Source organism: Peromyscus maniculatus, chromosome 3, assembly GCF_049852395.1.
Source record: "Peromyscus maniculatus bairdii isolate BWxNUB_F1_BW_parent chromosome 3, HU_Pman_BW_mat_3.1, whole genome shotgun sequence".
Taxonomy (NCBI): Eukaryota; Metazoa; Chordata; class Mammalia; order Rodentia; family Cricetidae; genus Peromyscus; species Peromyscus maniculatus.
Window position 1 is genome coordinate 150,045,888 of NC_134854.1, and position 17,643 is coordinate 150,063,530.

The 17,643-nt window shown below is 49.1% G+C and overlaps 1 protein-coding gene and 1 long non-coding RNA gene across 3 annotated transcripts in view; both read right to left on the reverse strand.

Moving 5' to 3' along the window:
* Positions 1-621, reverse strand: part of Prmt8 (protein arginine methyltransferase 8) — a 91,621-nt gene extending 91,000 nt beyond the window's left edge. For both annotated transcript variants that reach the window (XM_016006398.3, XM_006987869.4), the window contains exon 1: positions 203-621. In XM_016006398.3, coding sequence (XP_015861884.1) covers positions 203-277 — 75 coding nt within the window. In that variant the 5' untranslated portion in view covers positions 278-621. The remainder of the gene's footprint in view (positions 1-202) is intronic.
* An 8,182-nt stretch (positions 622-8,803) lies between these two features.
* LOC121828133 (uncharacterized) lies at positions 8,804-16,553 on the reverse strand. The gene is made up of 2 exons (XR_006070621.2): positions 11,083-16,553; positions 8,804-9,201 (listed from the first exon to the last, which is right to left on the reverse strand). It is a non-coding gene; the product is annotated as an uncharacterized LOC121828133 (long non-coding RNA).
* Positions 16,554-17,643: the final 1,090 nt, after the last annotated feature.

A 17,643-nucleotide genomic window follows, 5' to 3' on the forward strand; every position in this document is an offset into this window, starting at 1 on the left:
AATCTCAATCTCTCTCTCTCTCTCTCTCTCTCTCTCTCTCTCTCTCTCTCTCTCTCTCTCTCTCTCTCTCCCGGCAGAGACACAAGCGGGATGGGGAAAGTTTGACACCAAGGCAGCGGTAGTGGCAGCAACCAGCGGCGGCACACAGGGGTCCGGGTGGGCTGCAGGGTCGCCTAAAGCCCCGGCCCAGTCGCCTCCTTACCTCCGTGCTTTCGACTGCGTTCTCCGCCATTTTCCTCCGGAGGAGCAGGCAGCGGGAGGAGTGTTTCATGCCCATAAGAGCCAGCAAGGGTTTGGGGATTCGAGATAGTAAAGAAAGAGAGAGGGCTGGTGTGGCTTTAAAAGAGAGCCAAAGAATGCGAGAGGAAGGGGTATAAAAAATCCCCAGCCAGCCCCTCTCCCAGAGCGTCCTCCGCGACAATCGAGCTCCGTGGAGTCCCTCCTGCGGTCGCCACTTTGTTCACGTTTCCTCGCTCCTCATCTGCCTCGCATCCCTTCGCACACTTCCAAGTTCTGGTCGAGCTCGCGACCCCCTCCGCGCCCCTCTCCCCTGCGCGGCGGGCTGGGCGGGAGGGAGGCGGCCCCGCGGGCTCGCCGGCTCTAGCCGCGGCTCCCAAGTCCGGCAGGCGGGAGGCGGACGCCAACTCTCCCAACTTCTGCCGATCGCTGGGCGAAGCAACACGCGTCCTGCTCGGCGCTCCCGGGGGCTGAGCGGGTGAGTGGGGGCGGGGTGGGAGGTGCGCGGGAGCGAGCGGTGGCGGGGCGCTGACGGCGGGGACCCCCAGCCCGCCCCCCTGCCCGGGACCGCGGGGTCTGGGGGCCGCCTGTGCTCCGCTCCGCTCCTGGCGCGGCGCACACCTGGCGCGGGGGCTAGGGCTGAGCGCACGCCGCAGGGCCGCGCGCCAGGCTCCCGGAAGCTTGCGTCCGCGAGGCTCTTGGAGGTTCTCAGCCCTGGTGCGAGTCCTCCTAGCTAGGGCAAGCTCGGGGCAAGACTCGGCCACCGTTACCCCCCGTCTTCGTCGTCTCCCCCCACCCCTCCTCCCGGGCGATTCCTGGATCCTTCGTGGATTACGGTTTGAGGAGTGAAAAAGGATGGGTGTCTGGATGGGGGGCGGGGGGAGTCCTTAACTCCTTCAACTCTAGGACTGAATAGGCCGTCACTATCTAGCCTTTCCTTCACCCTCCGAGCCCAAGACTAAAAAGGGCTTCAAACCTCGCTCAGGAGGACCGGGTTGGGGTGAAGGTGGCCGCTCGAGGTGGCTTGGGAAAACGATCAGGAACAAGTCAATGAAAGGGCTTGCGGTCTAGCTTCCCTATCCCTGTCTTTCCTGACAGCCCCCCTACCCTGGGCCCACATGTTTCTCCTCCCCCCCCTTCCCGACCCCTCCCCCCACCATCACCAGATCTTGAAGTCCCTTTTATGGGAGAGAGCTGTGAGGATGTCACGTACCCATTAGGATTCTCTGGATCCTTTTTTAAGGGAGTTTGGGCGGCAGCGGGGGGTGTGAATTTTTATACAATGCATTCCTGTCTTCACTTTGAGAGCTTTTTTCTCTCTTTCGGGCCATCTGTCAGGCACTGGGGGATAGAACAATGGGGGAAGGAGGCCGGACTCAGGACACTTTAGCTGGCTATCTCAAAGACAACTGAACATTCAGGTTTTCCAGTCCACAGGTCAGGGACAGGGACCTCACAGATGGCCCTGGAGCATTCTGCCCTCTTCATTTTGGTCCCTGTCTGACTTATCTAATCCAAATGTCCTGCTTACTCTGATCATAACCTTTGATGGCCTGAAATTGTAAGAGTGACTGTCCTCATCTAACCCGGATCCATTGAGGAAAAGGGCCAAACCGGGCTCAGCATGATGAATCCTCCATCAGACCAGATCCTCCGGCAAAGAGAAGAGGCATTGCTATAAGTGGGGGTGCGAAGTGAAAAGCGGAAAGAGGAGACGATGAAGAATGAGAAGGATTAAAGAAAATGCAGCAAGAAGCGTGGGTTAACTGAACCACATTTATTATCTGCTCCGAACAAGAGTAAATTCAAATGAATAACCTCAGCCTTCTCAGTCCACAGACCTGAATTTGAGTTGGGTGCAAATGAGCAGATCTTTGGCAATACCTGGTCCCTCTTCACTACCATCCTGCCATTCTTCCAAAAGTTATATAGGGGAGCGGGGGCATAAGTGCATCTAAAGAGTGACTCTTGCCCTCTGGTGCCTCCTGTTTTCCAAGCACCTTCTCCCAGATTTAAAAAAAAAAAAAAAAAAATACTCTGATGCTAGATCAAAAGAGGCTCGATACTTGTACAATCAAATAAGACTAGAAAAGCAAGGTCCCCGCCCACACATTGGGCCAGGCCTCTTGCAGGTAAGGCCCCTGGGTCAGAGAAAAGGGGACATTAGTCTATGATCCTTTGACGAGCTGTGGGAGCCTCTGAAACCAGCTCTCCAGCCTCCCGGACTTCCAACCCAACACTGTCTCCACCCCACCCTCCTTCTGCTTGTTCATCCATTCTGTGACTAACAGGGGAGGAGGGGAGCTGAAGCAGGCTCCCACCGAAATAGGCTGCTGCTGTGCGTGATTATGTTGCTATGAGAACCTCAGTGGGGGTGTTTCCTCAGTTCTCCGTTGAAATCTTTCGCTGTGCTTGGCTTCTCCCCAAGTACAGACACAGCTCCTGTTGGAATGGGGAAGGGACATGGAGAGCTGTGTTTTTACAGCAAGAGTTTTCTGTTCCAGCTCAAAGCCAGCCTGGGGCACTGAGTGAGGTATCTAGGCCAGGAGGGTTGCTCTGCAGTGGCCAGAGGAACCTAGTGAGCCAGTGAGCGACCTATCATGGTTGATGCTCCCGCCCCCTTGAACCCTCCGGAAGCAGAGACACTGGCCCTGCTGTGCACTCACCTCATTACAAATTCACAAACTGAAAGGTGGTACTTGGAGTAATTTGTTACTCCTGAATGCTGGAGGTGGAGCGATGGCTCAGACCTCCACTTGCACCCACACACTTGTGCACGTGCACATGCATGAACATGTGTACACACACAAGGATTACCTGAACACTCACTGCCTAGGGTTGTGAAAACCCACGCTGTATGAAAAATGCACAGTAGGCCCTTTCAAGGACTGTTTTCTCGCCATCCCCTCATTCTTGAGGAGCCAGCCCTTTCCTGTCTCTTGCATGAGTATCAGCATATCCTCTTATCAAATTAGTTTAATTATTCCACATGATACTGACCGCGCATCTCTTAATAATCGGAACTTGGCTTAACAAGGCAACAGAACCCACCAGACTTCTGCTGAGTTCTCAATTTTTAGTCACCTTGAACACTTGGAACAGAATGTTTGTAAAGCTTTGTAGAGAGTTTAGTGGCAAGTGAGAAAACATGGGATGATAAAGGCATTCAGCATTTGTCATGGTGTGTGTTTGATGCGTTCTGTGGTCAAGTGGTCCTGAAAACCCATTAGCTCATTCGCCTTGCACTCGACCTTGAACAGAACAGAATGTGTTGAATGGCACACATAATGTGCTCAGAACAATGCTGACCTGATGATAAGAACACAAATATGTGAACCTTTCCTACAGTTTGTCTTGGAGCATGAGTTAAACTTTATAAAGTGTTTATCATGTGTTGTAGTCTCTATATCTGAACAGGTTTTCATGTAGTCCTTTAAGCTAACTCTTTGGGGTATTGTCTCTACCAAACAACATGGGGGAGATGTACAGAGAGAGACAAAACCCAAAGAATTGCCCTCAGAATGCAATCAAAGTGGAAGTCCCGGATGCCTTATTCCATACACAGCTCTGGAGAAGTTAACTGAGCTCAAAGAACAGGACAGTGGCTCCAACCTTAGCTGTATGATGAGGGAGCTTTAACCACACCAACTCTTTGGTTCCTCCTCCAGTGATAAGTTGATGAGGGCATCAAGAGTTTTTAAGAGTTTAATTCTAGTAGAGAGCCATGTTGAGGACAAGTGGATACAGATACATGGAGACAAGAACTGTGTAAAGTCCCTGGGGTATAGAAAGGACCCACACACAGAGAACCACAGGATCTGTCCCCATATGGAAAGGTCTGCCTCTAACACACACACCTTTTTGGTATTTTTCTCCAGTGCTGGGTTCCAATCCCAGCAGGTTCTGCGTCAGCACTCTACCACTGAGCCACATTCACAGCCCTTGGTTTTGAGACAGGGTCTTGCTGTGTGATCCAGGATGGGCTGGAACTAGGAAAACAACCCCTGTCTTTGCTTCCATGGTGCTGGACCTGCAGGTGTGGGCTGCGACACTGCCAGTGATGCCTCCTGAGAACTGTGGAGTGGAGCTGTGTTGGTGCCTGGGTGGCATGTAGGGTTGGAAGGAGCCCCTTGGGGAAGGGTATCATGGGGCAAAATTCTCTAGTGCTGTGAGACACCACTGAAGAGCTGGAGATGCTGTCACCAGGTTTAGTTAGACTCACTATATGACAAAAACATCGAATATGTTGAAGCACCAGAGGAAATGATTACTTACATTGTTCTATTCGTAAATAAAACTTGGGAGTCCTATATTGGGGTAAAATCTGATAAATCCAAAGAGCGATGGAGGGGCTATCAACTGACCCTGTCTCTCCACACTTCCAGATTGAAAAAGCCTGAGAATCTAAGCCCCTCCCTATCCCTTCCTGTGTCTATCCTAATCTGGGTCCACCAAAACCTCTAATTTTAGCCAGCTGAATGTTGATGCCACCCTCTGACTCAAGGTTTAACCTCATCGGTCTCGGGAGTGTCAGAGTGTGATCAAAATATCCCACAACAGGAGGTGACTTGTAAACACAGGAGGCCTCTATGTTCCCACCCATCCTATTCTGGGACTCTATAATTTTGCCCAAGGGCCCATGCTAGGATCCCAGAATCAAACACTTCCTTGGTTGCCTCATCACTATCACCAATCCAGTGGTCCAGAATAAGGATGCAGCTTCCCTGACCTATAGGCCACACTGCTTGGGAAGATGTAGGTGCCAAGCCTGGTCTGCTCCAGCATATAAGCTGATGTGTGCTATCCTCGCCTCCTCATATGTGCCTAGGACTCACACAGGACCATAGCACACTGCAGTGGATCCATGCCTCAGAATCAGGCCACAGCCATCATCCATCACCACACGTGACAGCTAACCCAGCAGTGTTATGAGTGTTGTCTGAGCCAGATGGAGTCCAGCCAAGGCTGCAGCAGCCGCTACCTGGCCAAGCTTGCAAGCAACCCCACACCTGGGTGGTTCTCCTGCACAAAAGCTTCTGCAGTTCTTTCTCCCTGGCCAGGGGCCCATTGTTCTTTGTGTTTAATTTTTTTTATATTCTTTGGGAATTTCACATCATGCATCCTATCCCACTCATTTCTCAGTCTTTCCATGTCCACCCTCCATCCTTGTAGCTTCCCCCCAGAAGAAAAATGATTTAAAAAAAACCCACTTTGCTCTGCCTTGCCCACCTCTCCATCACATATGTGTTGGTCATGGTGTTGGGAGCAGCAGTGTGTCCCAGGTATACCCTTTCCCAAACAGTTTTACTTGTATATGTTCCTTGCAATGAGTCGTTGGTCTGGTTCAAGGCCCCTGGCTTCTGCTATACCATCAATACCGAACCCTCACCAAGACTCATCTCAGGTACCCATCCTGCTGTCGCCCAGAGTCATGGAAATCCTGCAGCTATGGTTCTGCAAAACTGGTCCTTTCACTGCTCCAGCACGTCACAGATGTTGGGGTGGGCCAACTCAAAACTCTGGATGCAGGCCTGGGTGGTAGCAGAATTGGTTAGCCCTGGCCTCTGCTGGGACCCAACTCAGGCAAGGGCCAGCTCTCCCCTTGGCAGCCATCGAGGAGTGGGGCCAACTCTCCCTTGACCATGCCATTGGGGCCAGCTCTCCCGTGCCCACACCACTACCTGTTCTGTCACACTGCCACCAGCAAGGGGCAAGGCCGGCTCTCCCATGTTCAGGCCACACCACTGGGGCCAGTTCTCCGGTAAAGGGCAGAGCCCGCTCTCCCACTGCTTCCAGGGAAGGGGCAGGGCCACTCTCCCGGGGGCCAGTGAGGGGCGAGGCCTGATCAACAGGGCCCTTGGACATCAACAGGGCTTTAGGCAGCATTCTCATGGCCTCTGGTGGTAACACGGGCCACAGACATCAACACAAGACCCCAGCTGCAGTGGGGCCACAAACGCAGACATGGCCCCCAGTGACCACACAGGCCCAGATCTCACAGGGCCTCAGGTGGCAGCGCAGGCCACTCATATCAGCCTGCTTCTCACTGCTGCTGCCTGACCAGTTCCGCCTCTCTCCACAGCACATGAACCGCTCTGCATCTCTTTCTCTCCATTTCTCCACCACCTACTTGCTCCTCACAGCGGCACCCAGAGGCCGCTGTCTTCTGCCTGCCCGCAGGTCCACTGTTCTGTAAACCACATTCCAAAGAACAACTGGCAAAAGTGTCATGGGGCCCTGTGAGGCATTTGGTTTCCTTTCCTCCTTGTTGACACTAAGACCAGAATAAGACGTCTTTCCTTCTCTGATAGTGTCTGATGAAGTCATTGTGGGTTTTTGTTATGCGGGACACTACTTGGCATGGTAACTCGATATCTGGGAGGCATTTCGTTATAGTTCTGCACTGATAGGAGGGCATTCTTTGGTGCTTTGTGCTTTTCAAGTCCAACAGCTCTTGGGCTGAAGCACAGCTCAGGACGGAGGGCATGCCAAGGCCCTGGCTCCAATCACCAACACTACAGAAAAAAATTAAAAAGGAAAAATTCTAGAGACTGGTGAGATGGCTTACTGGATAGTGTCTGTTGTATAAAGAGACCTCAGTTTGGATTCCCGGAACCTATGTAAAAGCTGGGAGCATGGGCAGGCATCTATAACCCCAGTGCTGGGGAGAGAGTGGGGAAGAAACAGGAGGACCCATGGAGTTCAATGGCAAGCCAGACGCGCCAGCTGATGCGCTCTGACCTCTAAGTCCACTGAAAGACCCTGTCTCAAAAGAAAGTGGCAAATGATCAAGGAAGACATCAGACCTCCACACACATATAGCCATTCATGCATATCCACATACATGCACCCCCATGAACATGTACACAGAACACATCCAAACCACATATACCTCCCCCCAAAATCTAATACTTTGATTACTTATCTTTCTTTCTAGATGAGAAGGGCCCGGAGATTCATTTTTTCTCAATGGTCTATGATAAAAGTCCAGACTTCTTTGGAGACACAGAAGAGCCTCAAGGCACCAAAATATTCCAAAGTGCTATCACAACAGAATTAACTTTTTCTACTTGCTAAAACTGTACATGTCTTTCTTCCTTTTCAAGTCATTCATATTTACCTTTTTACAGCAAATCCCTTCCAAGCACCCCCTATCACCATGAATGCCAGCTGGCAACCATGCATATTTTTCCTAAGAACCCTCATGCAGAAATGACTATGGGTCCTGCATGTGTTAAGCTTTCTGGACTAAGAAACCTAAAGCTGAGTGCCTGGCCTGGTGGTACATATCTGGGAAGATTTTGTCAAATGACCAACTCTAGTACAGTCAGTGTTCTGATAGGCTCAGATACTTTTGGAGTCTCGTGAACTGGTTCTTACAGGTTAAATACAGCTATGATCAGTGGCTAATCATCAAATGTGGAGATGATCAGGGAAACCCTGAAAGCTGTATGCTCTGCACCAAAAGCATAAGTCTCCATGCCAGGGAGGCTGGGGACACATTCCATTCTGGGAAGTGTTGCTGCCTCCATTCTCCAAATGCACTGTGATTTCACTTGATCATAACACAGACTGCATGCAAAACTGACCTCAGGCAGCCAGGAACCTCAGTGAGCCCGTACAGCCGAATAAAACCATGAATGAACACACAGCTTTTCTTCTATGGGCTACTTACCCATCATGATCACATTCTTCTATCTTTGTTACATTTTCATGTAAGACTTCACTAGGCTGAGGAGAGATCAGTAAAGTGCTTGCCTTGCAAGCGTGAACATGTGAGTCCGATCCTCAGAACCCATGTTAAAAAACAAAGCCAGGTATGGCGTTATGTGCTTGCAACCCCAGCATAGCAGATGTGAAGACTCGAAGGTCATTTGGACTCACTGGCAAGCCATCCTAGTCTACCTGGCAAGCTGCAGAGAAGTGAGAGATCTCAACATGACAGCTCCTGAGAAAGAACAACCTGAGCACCCGAGGCTGTCCTCTGGCCTTCACAGGCATGCATGCACTCTCTCTCCCTCTCCCTCTCCCTCCCTCTCCCTCTCTCTCTCTCTCTCTCTCTCTCACACACACACACACACACACACACACACACACACACACTCTCACACACACAAAATCCTTCATCTCTCAGTGTCACTGTTGACATTTTCCTGTGTGACCTTTGAATTTTGCTCCTGCACATCTATATCATATGCAATTGTGTGGGCACACATGTGTGTGTGCATATATACATATTGTGTGCATGGTGTGTGTGTGTACATGTGTGTGCGCCTGTGGGCGTGCCTGTGTGTGTGCATGTATATACATGGGTGTATATGCATGTGCTCAGTGCACGCTGTTGCTATGGCAATTTAATCATTTGAAAATTGTTTCCTTTATTAAACAAGCATCTTTCCAGGTTATGTTTAGCCAAGCTAATTTGTAAAACTATAAACATCTTGCATGGATGAACCCCACTTTTTTTTTTAAAAAAAAAAGCAACCCTTTATTAAGAGACTTTCAAGTTGTTCTCAGTTTCCTGTCACTCTGAGAAACTTATAGTAAATGTTCTTTTACACATACCTTGTGAATGAGAGCCTTTATTTCCATGTGATGGGTTCCCAAAAGTAGTATTGTCTTAGTATATATTGTCAAATGTTAACCAAATTGTTATCTAGAGGTATAGCCTGAATCCTCGTAAGACAAAAACTCCACCTTCCTTCCCTCATCTGCCCTGATGTCATGTGCAAAAACATCCGTTGCATCTAAAATTGAGATCAGGGTCTTGAGGCAGATCTACGACAGCGAAGTCACAGTCCTGTCAGAAAGGTGTGCCATAGCATGAGCCTTTCAGTGCTAAGAAAATCCAGGAGAGTCACTGAGACCTGTGGTGCTTCTCAGTGACCATCTTTCCAGTGGCCGGAGTGCTCCCGAACGCTGGATAACAGGAACGGTTTCAGTGTCTCCAAGACCTTCTGTGATCTGAAAAACAGTAAATCTCTTTTTAATTGCCACCAATCTTCTGTCTGGAGAGGTAGCCAGGACTAACCAGGCACCTTCCGGTCCCTTTTCTTCCAGGCTATGCTGTGGCAGTGCCTAGATCAATAGCAGCTACCACTGTGTGTACCTAACAGAAGCCTCACCACTGAGAAGCCACTTCCGACCTCTGTGCTCCACCTATGGAGCACAGTTTCCTGTATTCAGGGTTGCCCTATCAGGTGTGACTCATCTGTGACTTGTCACACAAGGGAAGCTCCCAATTTAAAATCATCCACTTGAGTCCAGGCTTCAAAATATGAAGCCTAGAGTAGAAGATGGCAAGAGGAAGGAGGCATCCAAGGGAGCCTTGGAGAAAGTGTTGTGGCTTAGGCCAGTAAGTCAACTGCTCCATCTTTGTGCCCATGGAAAAATGGCGGACTCTGGCTAGCAGAGGAGTATGAGGCACACAAGCTCACAGGATACGGCATGTCTCAAAGTTCCTGGGTTGCGGTGTTTTAGGGCAGGGAGGGTTCCTTCCTAGGTCTCCTTCTCATGATATCAGTACCAGAGGTGTGTGTATGTGAGTGCACATGTACATGTACATGCACATGTGCGAGGGAGGGAGAGCATTTCCTCCTGAGAGCAGATCTGTGGCTGAATCCGGGAAAGTTGCCTTATGACGCACTTCCTGCTCTTAGAACCAGGATTTCCCCGAGAAAAGCCTACTTCCATTTCTGCTTTGTCATCTTGGGAAGGCTGTGACAATCACAGCTCTGTCACACACCCCAGTAACCATGAAGACTGACCAGACACATCTGACTCAGTAGTACAAATGAGGAATGAAGATCAGAGCGCCTGCCCCCAACTGTAAGAGTGCCCATGGGCTTCTGTGTCTGAAGGCTTGGTCGCCAGCTGGTGGCGCTGTTTGAGGAAGTCGTGGAACCTTAGGTGGCAGAACCTTGATGAAGGAAGTGGGTCACTGACAGCAGGTCTTGAGGTCTATCCACCAGCCCCACTTCCCATCTGGTCTCGGTTCCATGTTCTGCTAAATGTAAGGAGTCTCAGCTACAGCTTCCCACTGCCACAGAGCTGCCTACCACCGCACCTTTCCCTCTACGATGCGCTTAAGCCAAAAAATCAAATCAAAGCAAATCTCCCTCTTTAGTTGTTTTGTCAGTTATTTGGCTACAACCATGAGAAAAGTAACCAGTGGAGAAAGGCAATCCAATTCCTATGTGGTCAGAGGCTGATGGAGGCCCAGTCCTGTTAACCATGGTGTGAACCCTCAGTGAGCCATGCCTTGGCCTTTCCAGATACAGAAGGCATTTCCATGACAGTAACCAAGCAGCCAATACCACAGTATATTTCTCTGTTGCTGGTCAAGAGCAGAGCTCAGTGGGAAAGCTGGTAAATTTATCTACAACAAGGGCTGTTGGACCTAAAGACAGCTCCTGGTGATGGAGGTTGATGCACAATTAAAGTAATCCACAGATTGACCTGCTTCAAGTGTCCAGATACATAAAAACAAGAGTTGTTGCTTTAAAAAAAAAAAAAGACTCATCAATGATTCTTGACATCAAAATTCATCCAGGTGTATGGATGGCCTGGCATACACTGTGAGGGTCACCAAATATATTCCCAGTAGCAGCCATTTGGTTGCAGGTGAGGCAGCCAAGGAGCATCCCTTTCCTGAAGCAATCCACTCTGCAGCTAGCCTACCTGCCGGGAAACAGACATTGCTCATTATGCTGGCTAAGCTCTCTACCTGCTCATAGCCAGTGGGGCTATGGATGGTTCAAGTTATTCCATGGGGGAAGTGACAGCGGTGTGAGGACCCTGTAAAATCACCCAGTAGAAGAAGACAGTTCTGTTTCTTAGACTTACCAGTGTCCGTGTGATCCGAATGCAGCTGTGGCTCGCCATGGTCGAGGACTCTCTTCTCCTGGGGTGGATGTTTTTCGGGTAGATCTGTTTTTCGTGGCTCAGATTCTTCCTCCCGGGGTGTCATAAAGGAAGAGAGTACCTGGTGTCCTTAGTGTGAGGTGTGCACAATAGGACTCTGTGATGTATGGGCCCAATCACTGCCCCACCAGATGCTCTTGGCAGCCTCAACTTCCAATGCCAACCCTTATTGTGTATGTCAAGGGCAGATGGCTGAGAAAAGCTGAGAGGCTTGAGCTAAAGGACCAGGTCACAAATTCAGCGACTGAATTTCACATGACCTTGTTTTCTTTGACACCACCAGTAGAGGGTCACAGACCCTCTTTGGTCTTAAATTTGGGCTCTGTGACCTTGGACACATCACTTAACATCCTGAAGTAACCCCATGCTTGTCTGCAAAAGGGAGCAGAGGACCAGTAAAGCTTACTGTCTGGGCCTGCTAGGAAGCACATAACCCCAAACAAGCTCACTCTAACCCCTAATAAATGAGAGTGGTAACACACAGCACACAGCTGGGGGGACATCAGCAAAGCTGAATCTGCTCTTGGACTCTTGGGTACAGGGACAAGTGCAAAGAGTACACGCCACCCCCGAGGCCAGAGGACCTGTCAACTTGGGAATGGCTATAGACAAGCGCAACGGCACCCAACTGACACCTCTCAACCTATATTCCCGCCCTCAGCGCTGTCTGTCACATCTGCTTAGGAAGTTCTCTCAAGGGTGTCACTCGGGTTGCATAATATCTTTGCAGGTATGGAAGACACTGTTTTTTAACTGCTGGAAAAGTTCAGCTTATACAATGCCCATTCCGTGACACCAGAACTTAGCTAGTGGATCTTGAAAATGGAGCTTGCTCAGGAAGGAAGACAGGATCCAGCACATGGGCAAGAGGGTCGTGGAAGAACTGAGGGTGGTGACGTCAGGACAAATTGCATGCAAAGATGATCTGTTGTTTTCCTTATTTCTTCTCTCATCTCCCTCTTCTTTTCCTCTCCTGCCCCATATTCTTCTCCTCTGTCCCCTCTTCACTAATCTAATGTCAGCCCTTGCAGGCTATCTTATGCTACACTGAGATTCACTAAACTCAGTATCTGAACCTGGTCCATGAACCACGCCTTGGACCATTCAAGTCACAGTTTCCCACTGAAAGACTCTGAGTTCAAATCTTGCCCCCTCCCTTATTTCTCCTTTAGTCTCACATCAATCAGGACAAAGAGGAACCTTTTCTCTTCCTTCTCTTGATTGTGTAGTGGGTCCTTGAAGCCATTCTTGCCTCTCCCCTTTCTCAATCTTGCCACACCTGTAGAACCACAGCCTGCATTTGGGTGTGTGAGATGTCAAGTGAGTGGACCAATGAGCCTGTGGGTGGTTTTTGTACAGTATTTCAGGTAGTGATCTGATGATGTCACTAGGAGACTATGCCTATATCACACTCAGTAGCAATGCCCTGGGGTCCTCCCTAGATCCCTCTTCTGATGGGATGCCAGCAAGTCCTCCCGGAGATTTCTAGGAGACCCACATCATGCATATTCACAATAAGCCTTCACTGGAGCTCCCCTGGGTCATCTTCTGGTAAACTTAAGCTGCCTTGCTGCCATCTGCATTGACAATGTCCCCCATGAGAATAGGGAGGGCTGTGCCCAGGGCTTCTGAATGCTGTGCAGAAATGTGGGTGGGTTGTGAGCCACCAGCACCCACCCCTGTGTTCAGAGTCTCAGTAAGTCTCTTGCAGGAACACCCATTTCATCCTGTTTCTGCCCCAAAGCCATCCTAATGTCCAGAAGACAGAGCACATTGTGGCTTCTGCTTCTCTCTCTCTCTCCTCTCTCTCCCCTCTCTCTCTCTCTCTCTCCTGTCTTCTAATACCAATACAAACTCCTTCCTCTTTCAGCCCCACACAAAAGCGCCTTTAATGGTTCATCTACGTTGTCAACTTGACTACATTTGGAGTCACCCAAGAGACCCACCTCCGGGTGTGTCTGTGAGGCTGTTTTTAGGGAGGCTTACAAGAAGTCCTACCCTGAATGTGAGTATCACCATCTACTGGCTGGGGCCCCAGACTGAATGGACAAAGACAAAGGAGGAAACCAACTAAAGCGCTGGCATCCACGCCTCTCTCCCGAGCGTGGAGGCGATGTGACCCGCCGCCTGACGCTCCCTCCTGCCCCATCCTCGTCCCCATGACGGACCACATCCTCCTCAAAGCCCTTCCTTAAGCTGACTTTGTCAAGTGTTTTGTCACAGCCATGAGAAAAGTAACTACTATGTGATCATACAGGACAATTCTTGGAGAAAGAAGCTTCAGGTTGAGGATTGGGAGGCCTGGTTCTCACCAGATCTCAGACTCAGTCATGCAGGAGCTAGAGCCCTGGGGCCTCCTCTGGCGGCTTGTGCATGTGCCCAGTCCTTTCCCTCTGGGTTTCTGGCTTGCTCAGGTCTTGTGCAGGGTATTTCCCACCAATGTACCTGGGTTACATTTTGTGTTCTACATCCAGCTTGGCAGGTGACAGCATTTATGGAATATCTGTAACAGAAAGGGGACCATCTCTTAAGTCCCAAAACTATCCTCATTACAATTTCCAACATCCCCGTCATGGCTTCTCCTCTGTCTCATCATCACCAAGGTTGCGTGACTCTTGGGGGAACAATCCTTCCCATTTGTGAGCTGTTCCCATTTGCTGTTGACGGGTCTGCATCCAATGAAGACACCAGCCTCCACAAAAGAATGAATCTCTAATGGTGGAGGGTCAAGCATCAGACACAGGGTGCTGCAACCATGACCATGGAGTGGTTCCAGAGGTGCTCCCGGGTGATCCCAAACCCATAAAATCATTTTATACTGATATATAATTGTAGTTCTATAATTCTAATTCTTTAGCCAACAACTGAGTTGTGGCCTGGTGGATGAGTTTCAGGAAAAGCATGAAGTTATAAGAAGAAAAAAAATTACAATACAGACTCAGAAGAATGTCAAATTCTAGGCCCAGTTGTACTGCATGTTGCTGAAGACCCCAACATAGCGGGTCAGTGAAGACAGAAAGACACCTGGGAAACTGGACCTGGTGGCAGCTACAGTCTGGGTCTGTCCTTAAGGTCCTCTATATTTTCAAGTTGCAAGTCTTCCTCAACATTTAGAGGTGTTTGGGCAAGCCAAATGTGTGGGTCATGTTCAAATCTTTGCTGGTTTTATTGTCAGTCGTATGGTTGGTGTTCAGAGTACAGACACTGTTCCTAGCTCTCTAGGCAGGCAAGGGGAAGAAGGAGGCAGTGTTTAGGAAGCTGGGACTCAAGTATTTGGGTCTCAGGAACACCAGCCATACCTGTCTTCAACCTTTTTTATTTTAGGGGAAAAAATTAAATACCAGTAGAAATCATCTGTCTTGCTGTCAAGCCAGGCTTGAAGAGCTGCACCCTCTGGAATTGGACCATCACCCACGTACATTGGAAGGGATGTGTTGGGGACATGCATTTGGAGACTGGTACTTCTGGGTATCCATCCTAAAAGGTAGGTAGAGTTATGTAAAAGCTCTCTTCATCTTCCAACTCCACTTTACAAGCCTCAACCACTACCATGGACCTCCCATAGTTTTTTCTAATTGTGTTCAGAGGCTTTGCAATGGGGATAAGGCACATAAAGCATGGCTAAAACATCTGAGGACTGAATTTGACATTAATGTGTAACCAAAAAAAAAAAACACTCTATAACAGCTTCAAGAACCAAGAGGGCAAAGATGGCAGGAGACTATGTGCATGCCATCAGAGCTCTCGGATGGATAGGAAAACCCTGATACTGGTCCTGTCCTAAGTCATAGTGGGTCTTCAGGGGAGGCATGCCATTTCTTGATTAATAGCAAGAAATGCAGGCAAGCTTTCCTGGCGGGCACTGCAGCAACTGTTTCCTTAGGAGTATTTAAAAAGCAAAAAAGCAAAAATGATTAGCTGAGGAAATTGCTTTCAATTTGATTCTGCCTGGAGCCAGGAGCCAAGACATCATGACTCTGAGGGCCTCCTTCCACAGTGTACTCCCAGGATTACAATAAAAGGACTGAAAAATGTTGGCCAGGTTCATGGTACAACTTGGAACACAATCACATGAGCACAGTGTCTGCTCTCCCGCAGGTCTGGAGAGGTGGGGACAATGAGGAGCAAATGGCGAGATGAAAAAGGATAAAATGGGAATCCGTTAAGCAAGAACCGGGACCAGCTATGAACTGCAGAAACCACCAGGGAATCACAAACTCAAGAAGGAAACATAGCCCCACTTGGCTTTCCCAAGCACAGCAGTAGGCAGAGGACAAAAATAATGAAGGTGAAGAATTATTTTAATAAAAAATTTAATTGTTTCTGAATCCTGCTCTGTGGATAAGCTTCCCACAGCATCCAAGATGACTGACTGTACCCTTGCTGGTACCTTAGCAGCTGGACATGCAGCTAAACCACCCTCCTTTCCAAGCCCCGCCCAGGAAGGCTGCCAGAGGGGCATGCTGTGGATCAGCCCTGGTCGTCCAGAAGCTATAGCCTCCCAAAATGACCTCCAAGTCTGCCAAGGCCTCTTTATGACTAGCCTCCCTCCTCCATCCAGCAGGCTGACCATGCCTGGGATGCCAAGCCACTGGGTGCCTTAAGATGCCCAATCCATGCTTCTCTCTCTTCAATAGGGTATGAACCTATGGTCCTTAGCAATCAAGTCTGCCTCTGTGCTTTTTCTAATAAGAAAAATCATTGAAATATATTTGTTGCAAGCTACAACTTATGTCTTAGGAAAGACAAATATTCCAGTCTCATTTCTAGGTGCCCCCAAGTGAATTGAAGGGACAGTAAACATCTAATCAGGGAAGGGGTGACAATTCCAAATAGGCAGCCATACATTTTCCCCCAGATTTTTTAATTTTAATCGTGTGTGTGTGTGTGTGTGTGTGTGTGTGTGTGTGTGTGTGTGTGTGTTCGTGAGTGCACTTGCTCTTGGGAGCCAAAGAGAACATGAGATCCCCTGGAGCTGGAGTTTCAGGCACTTGTGTAAACCATCTGATGTGGGTACTGGGAACTGAACTGAGGTCCTCTGCAAGAGCAGTATGCCGTCTTAACCAGGGAGCTGTCTCTCTAATCCTCCTTCCCCCAGGTAGCCATAATGCCCCAGGGTGCAAAAGAAACAAGTCTACTCTACACTTTCATACATACAGTCGACCTGCAAGACCACTCGAGACTAAGAGACCTTTTATAAACACTGCAACAGCCTAGCCATCAGCCTCTAAAAGAACTCCCTGCAGGCCTCCTCAGCCACCACTCTGCTGGTGAATGTACAGGGGGTTGCTTCCTTTGCTGTCTGTAAAGCACAGGTGTGTGCAACAGAGCGTTTCCTTGACTTCTCTTTGCTTTTAAATAATGACCTTTAGTGGTGTGTGTGTGTGTGTGTGTGTGTGTGTGTGTGTGTGTGTGTGTGTGTGTATGTGTGTGTGTGTGTGTGTGTGTGTGTAAGCCAGGAAATGATGAGCTCTGAACCCATGATGACCAAAATAACTTTTCAGCCACACATTTGATCATTTTGATGGATACATACATAGCACCAGGCCCAGTGTCTTTCCCACCTCCACAGATTTTGTGGTCCCGTTGCTCTTTTACATGCATACTGTCAGTGAGAGGTGTTCTCACGCTTATTGTGCTTCTTCCTGTTTGCATGCTCTTCTCAATTCTCCTGTCCCACCCCCTCCCCTCGCGTTGTCTTAGTACCATGATGTGTTCATTTGGTCATGGATATTTTCTCAAGCATTCTGACCCATGACCATCACAGTTGGTCATGCAATTCAATGCTTGGGTTTTATCTTGTTTCATGTCTGCTGCTCCCATCTTTGTTTCTTCACCCCACCCCATCCTCTAAAACTCCAGACACACTTCCCATCTCAGCCCTTAACGTGCCAAGTCTCCATCTCATCTCTTTAGGTCCCATAAGTGCAAGAGGATTCCCATTCCGGCTTCACCACTTTTCTCTTCAGTTCTGTTCACTCTGCAATCTGAACCCGTCTGTTGGTTTTAAATGTTGAGCAATTTAGTTCCCAAGGCCTCCTTGTGTATTTGCTGGCCAGGTTAATTTCCAAGTTCCATTCTGCTTACACATCGCCTTTCCTTTGCTGTGAACTCTCTGTTGACATCAGTATAACATAATGTTCGTTTGTGTACGGGAAAGTTTCTGTGAGCCTGGCAACTAGGAGAAAATTGCTGTATGTACTCTGAGCAGGTTTCGCTTCCTTCTGTCCAACACAGGGAAGGTATCTGTCATTGGTAGAGTGAGGCAGCAGAGGTGTCTGTCTCCTGATTTGTGTAGACTGAAGAGCTCCACTTGGACTCTGCATCACAAACGTCTGAGAAGTCCAGGTAAAATGCGGTTATGGCACAATCACCTTGACTGTCTGGTCATCCGGGCAGCCACAGCCTCTCACCCCGTTGTGACCTTTACACACCCTTCCAGCCCACATCTGTTACGTAGGAGCCCAGGCACATTTTTCACAG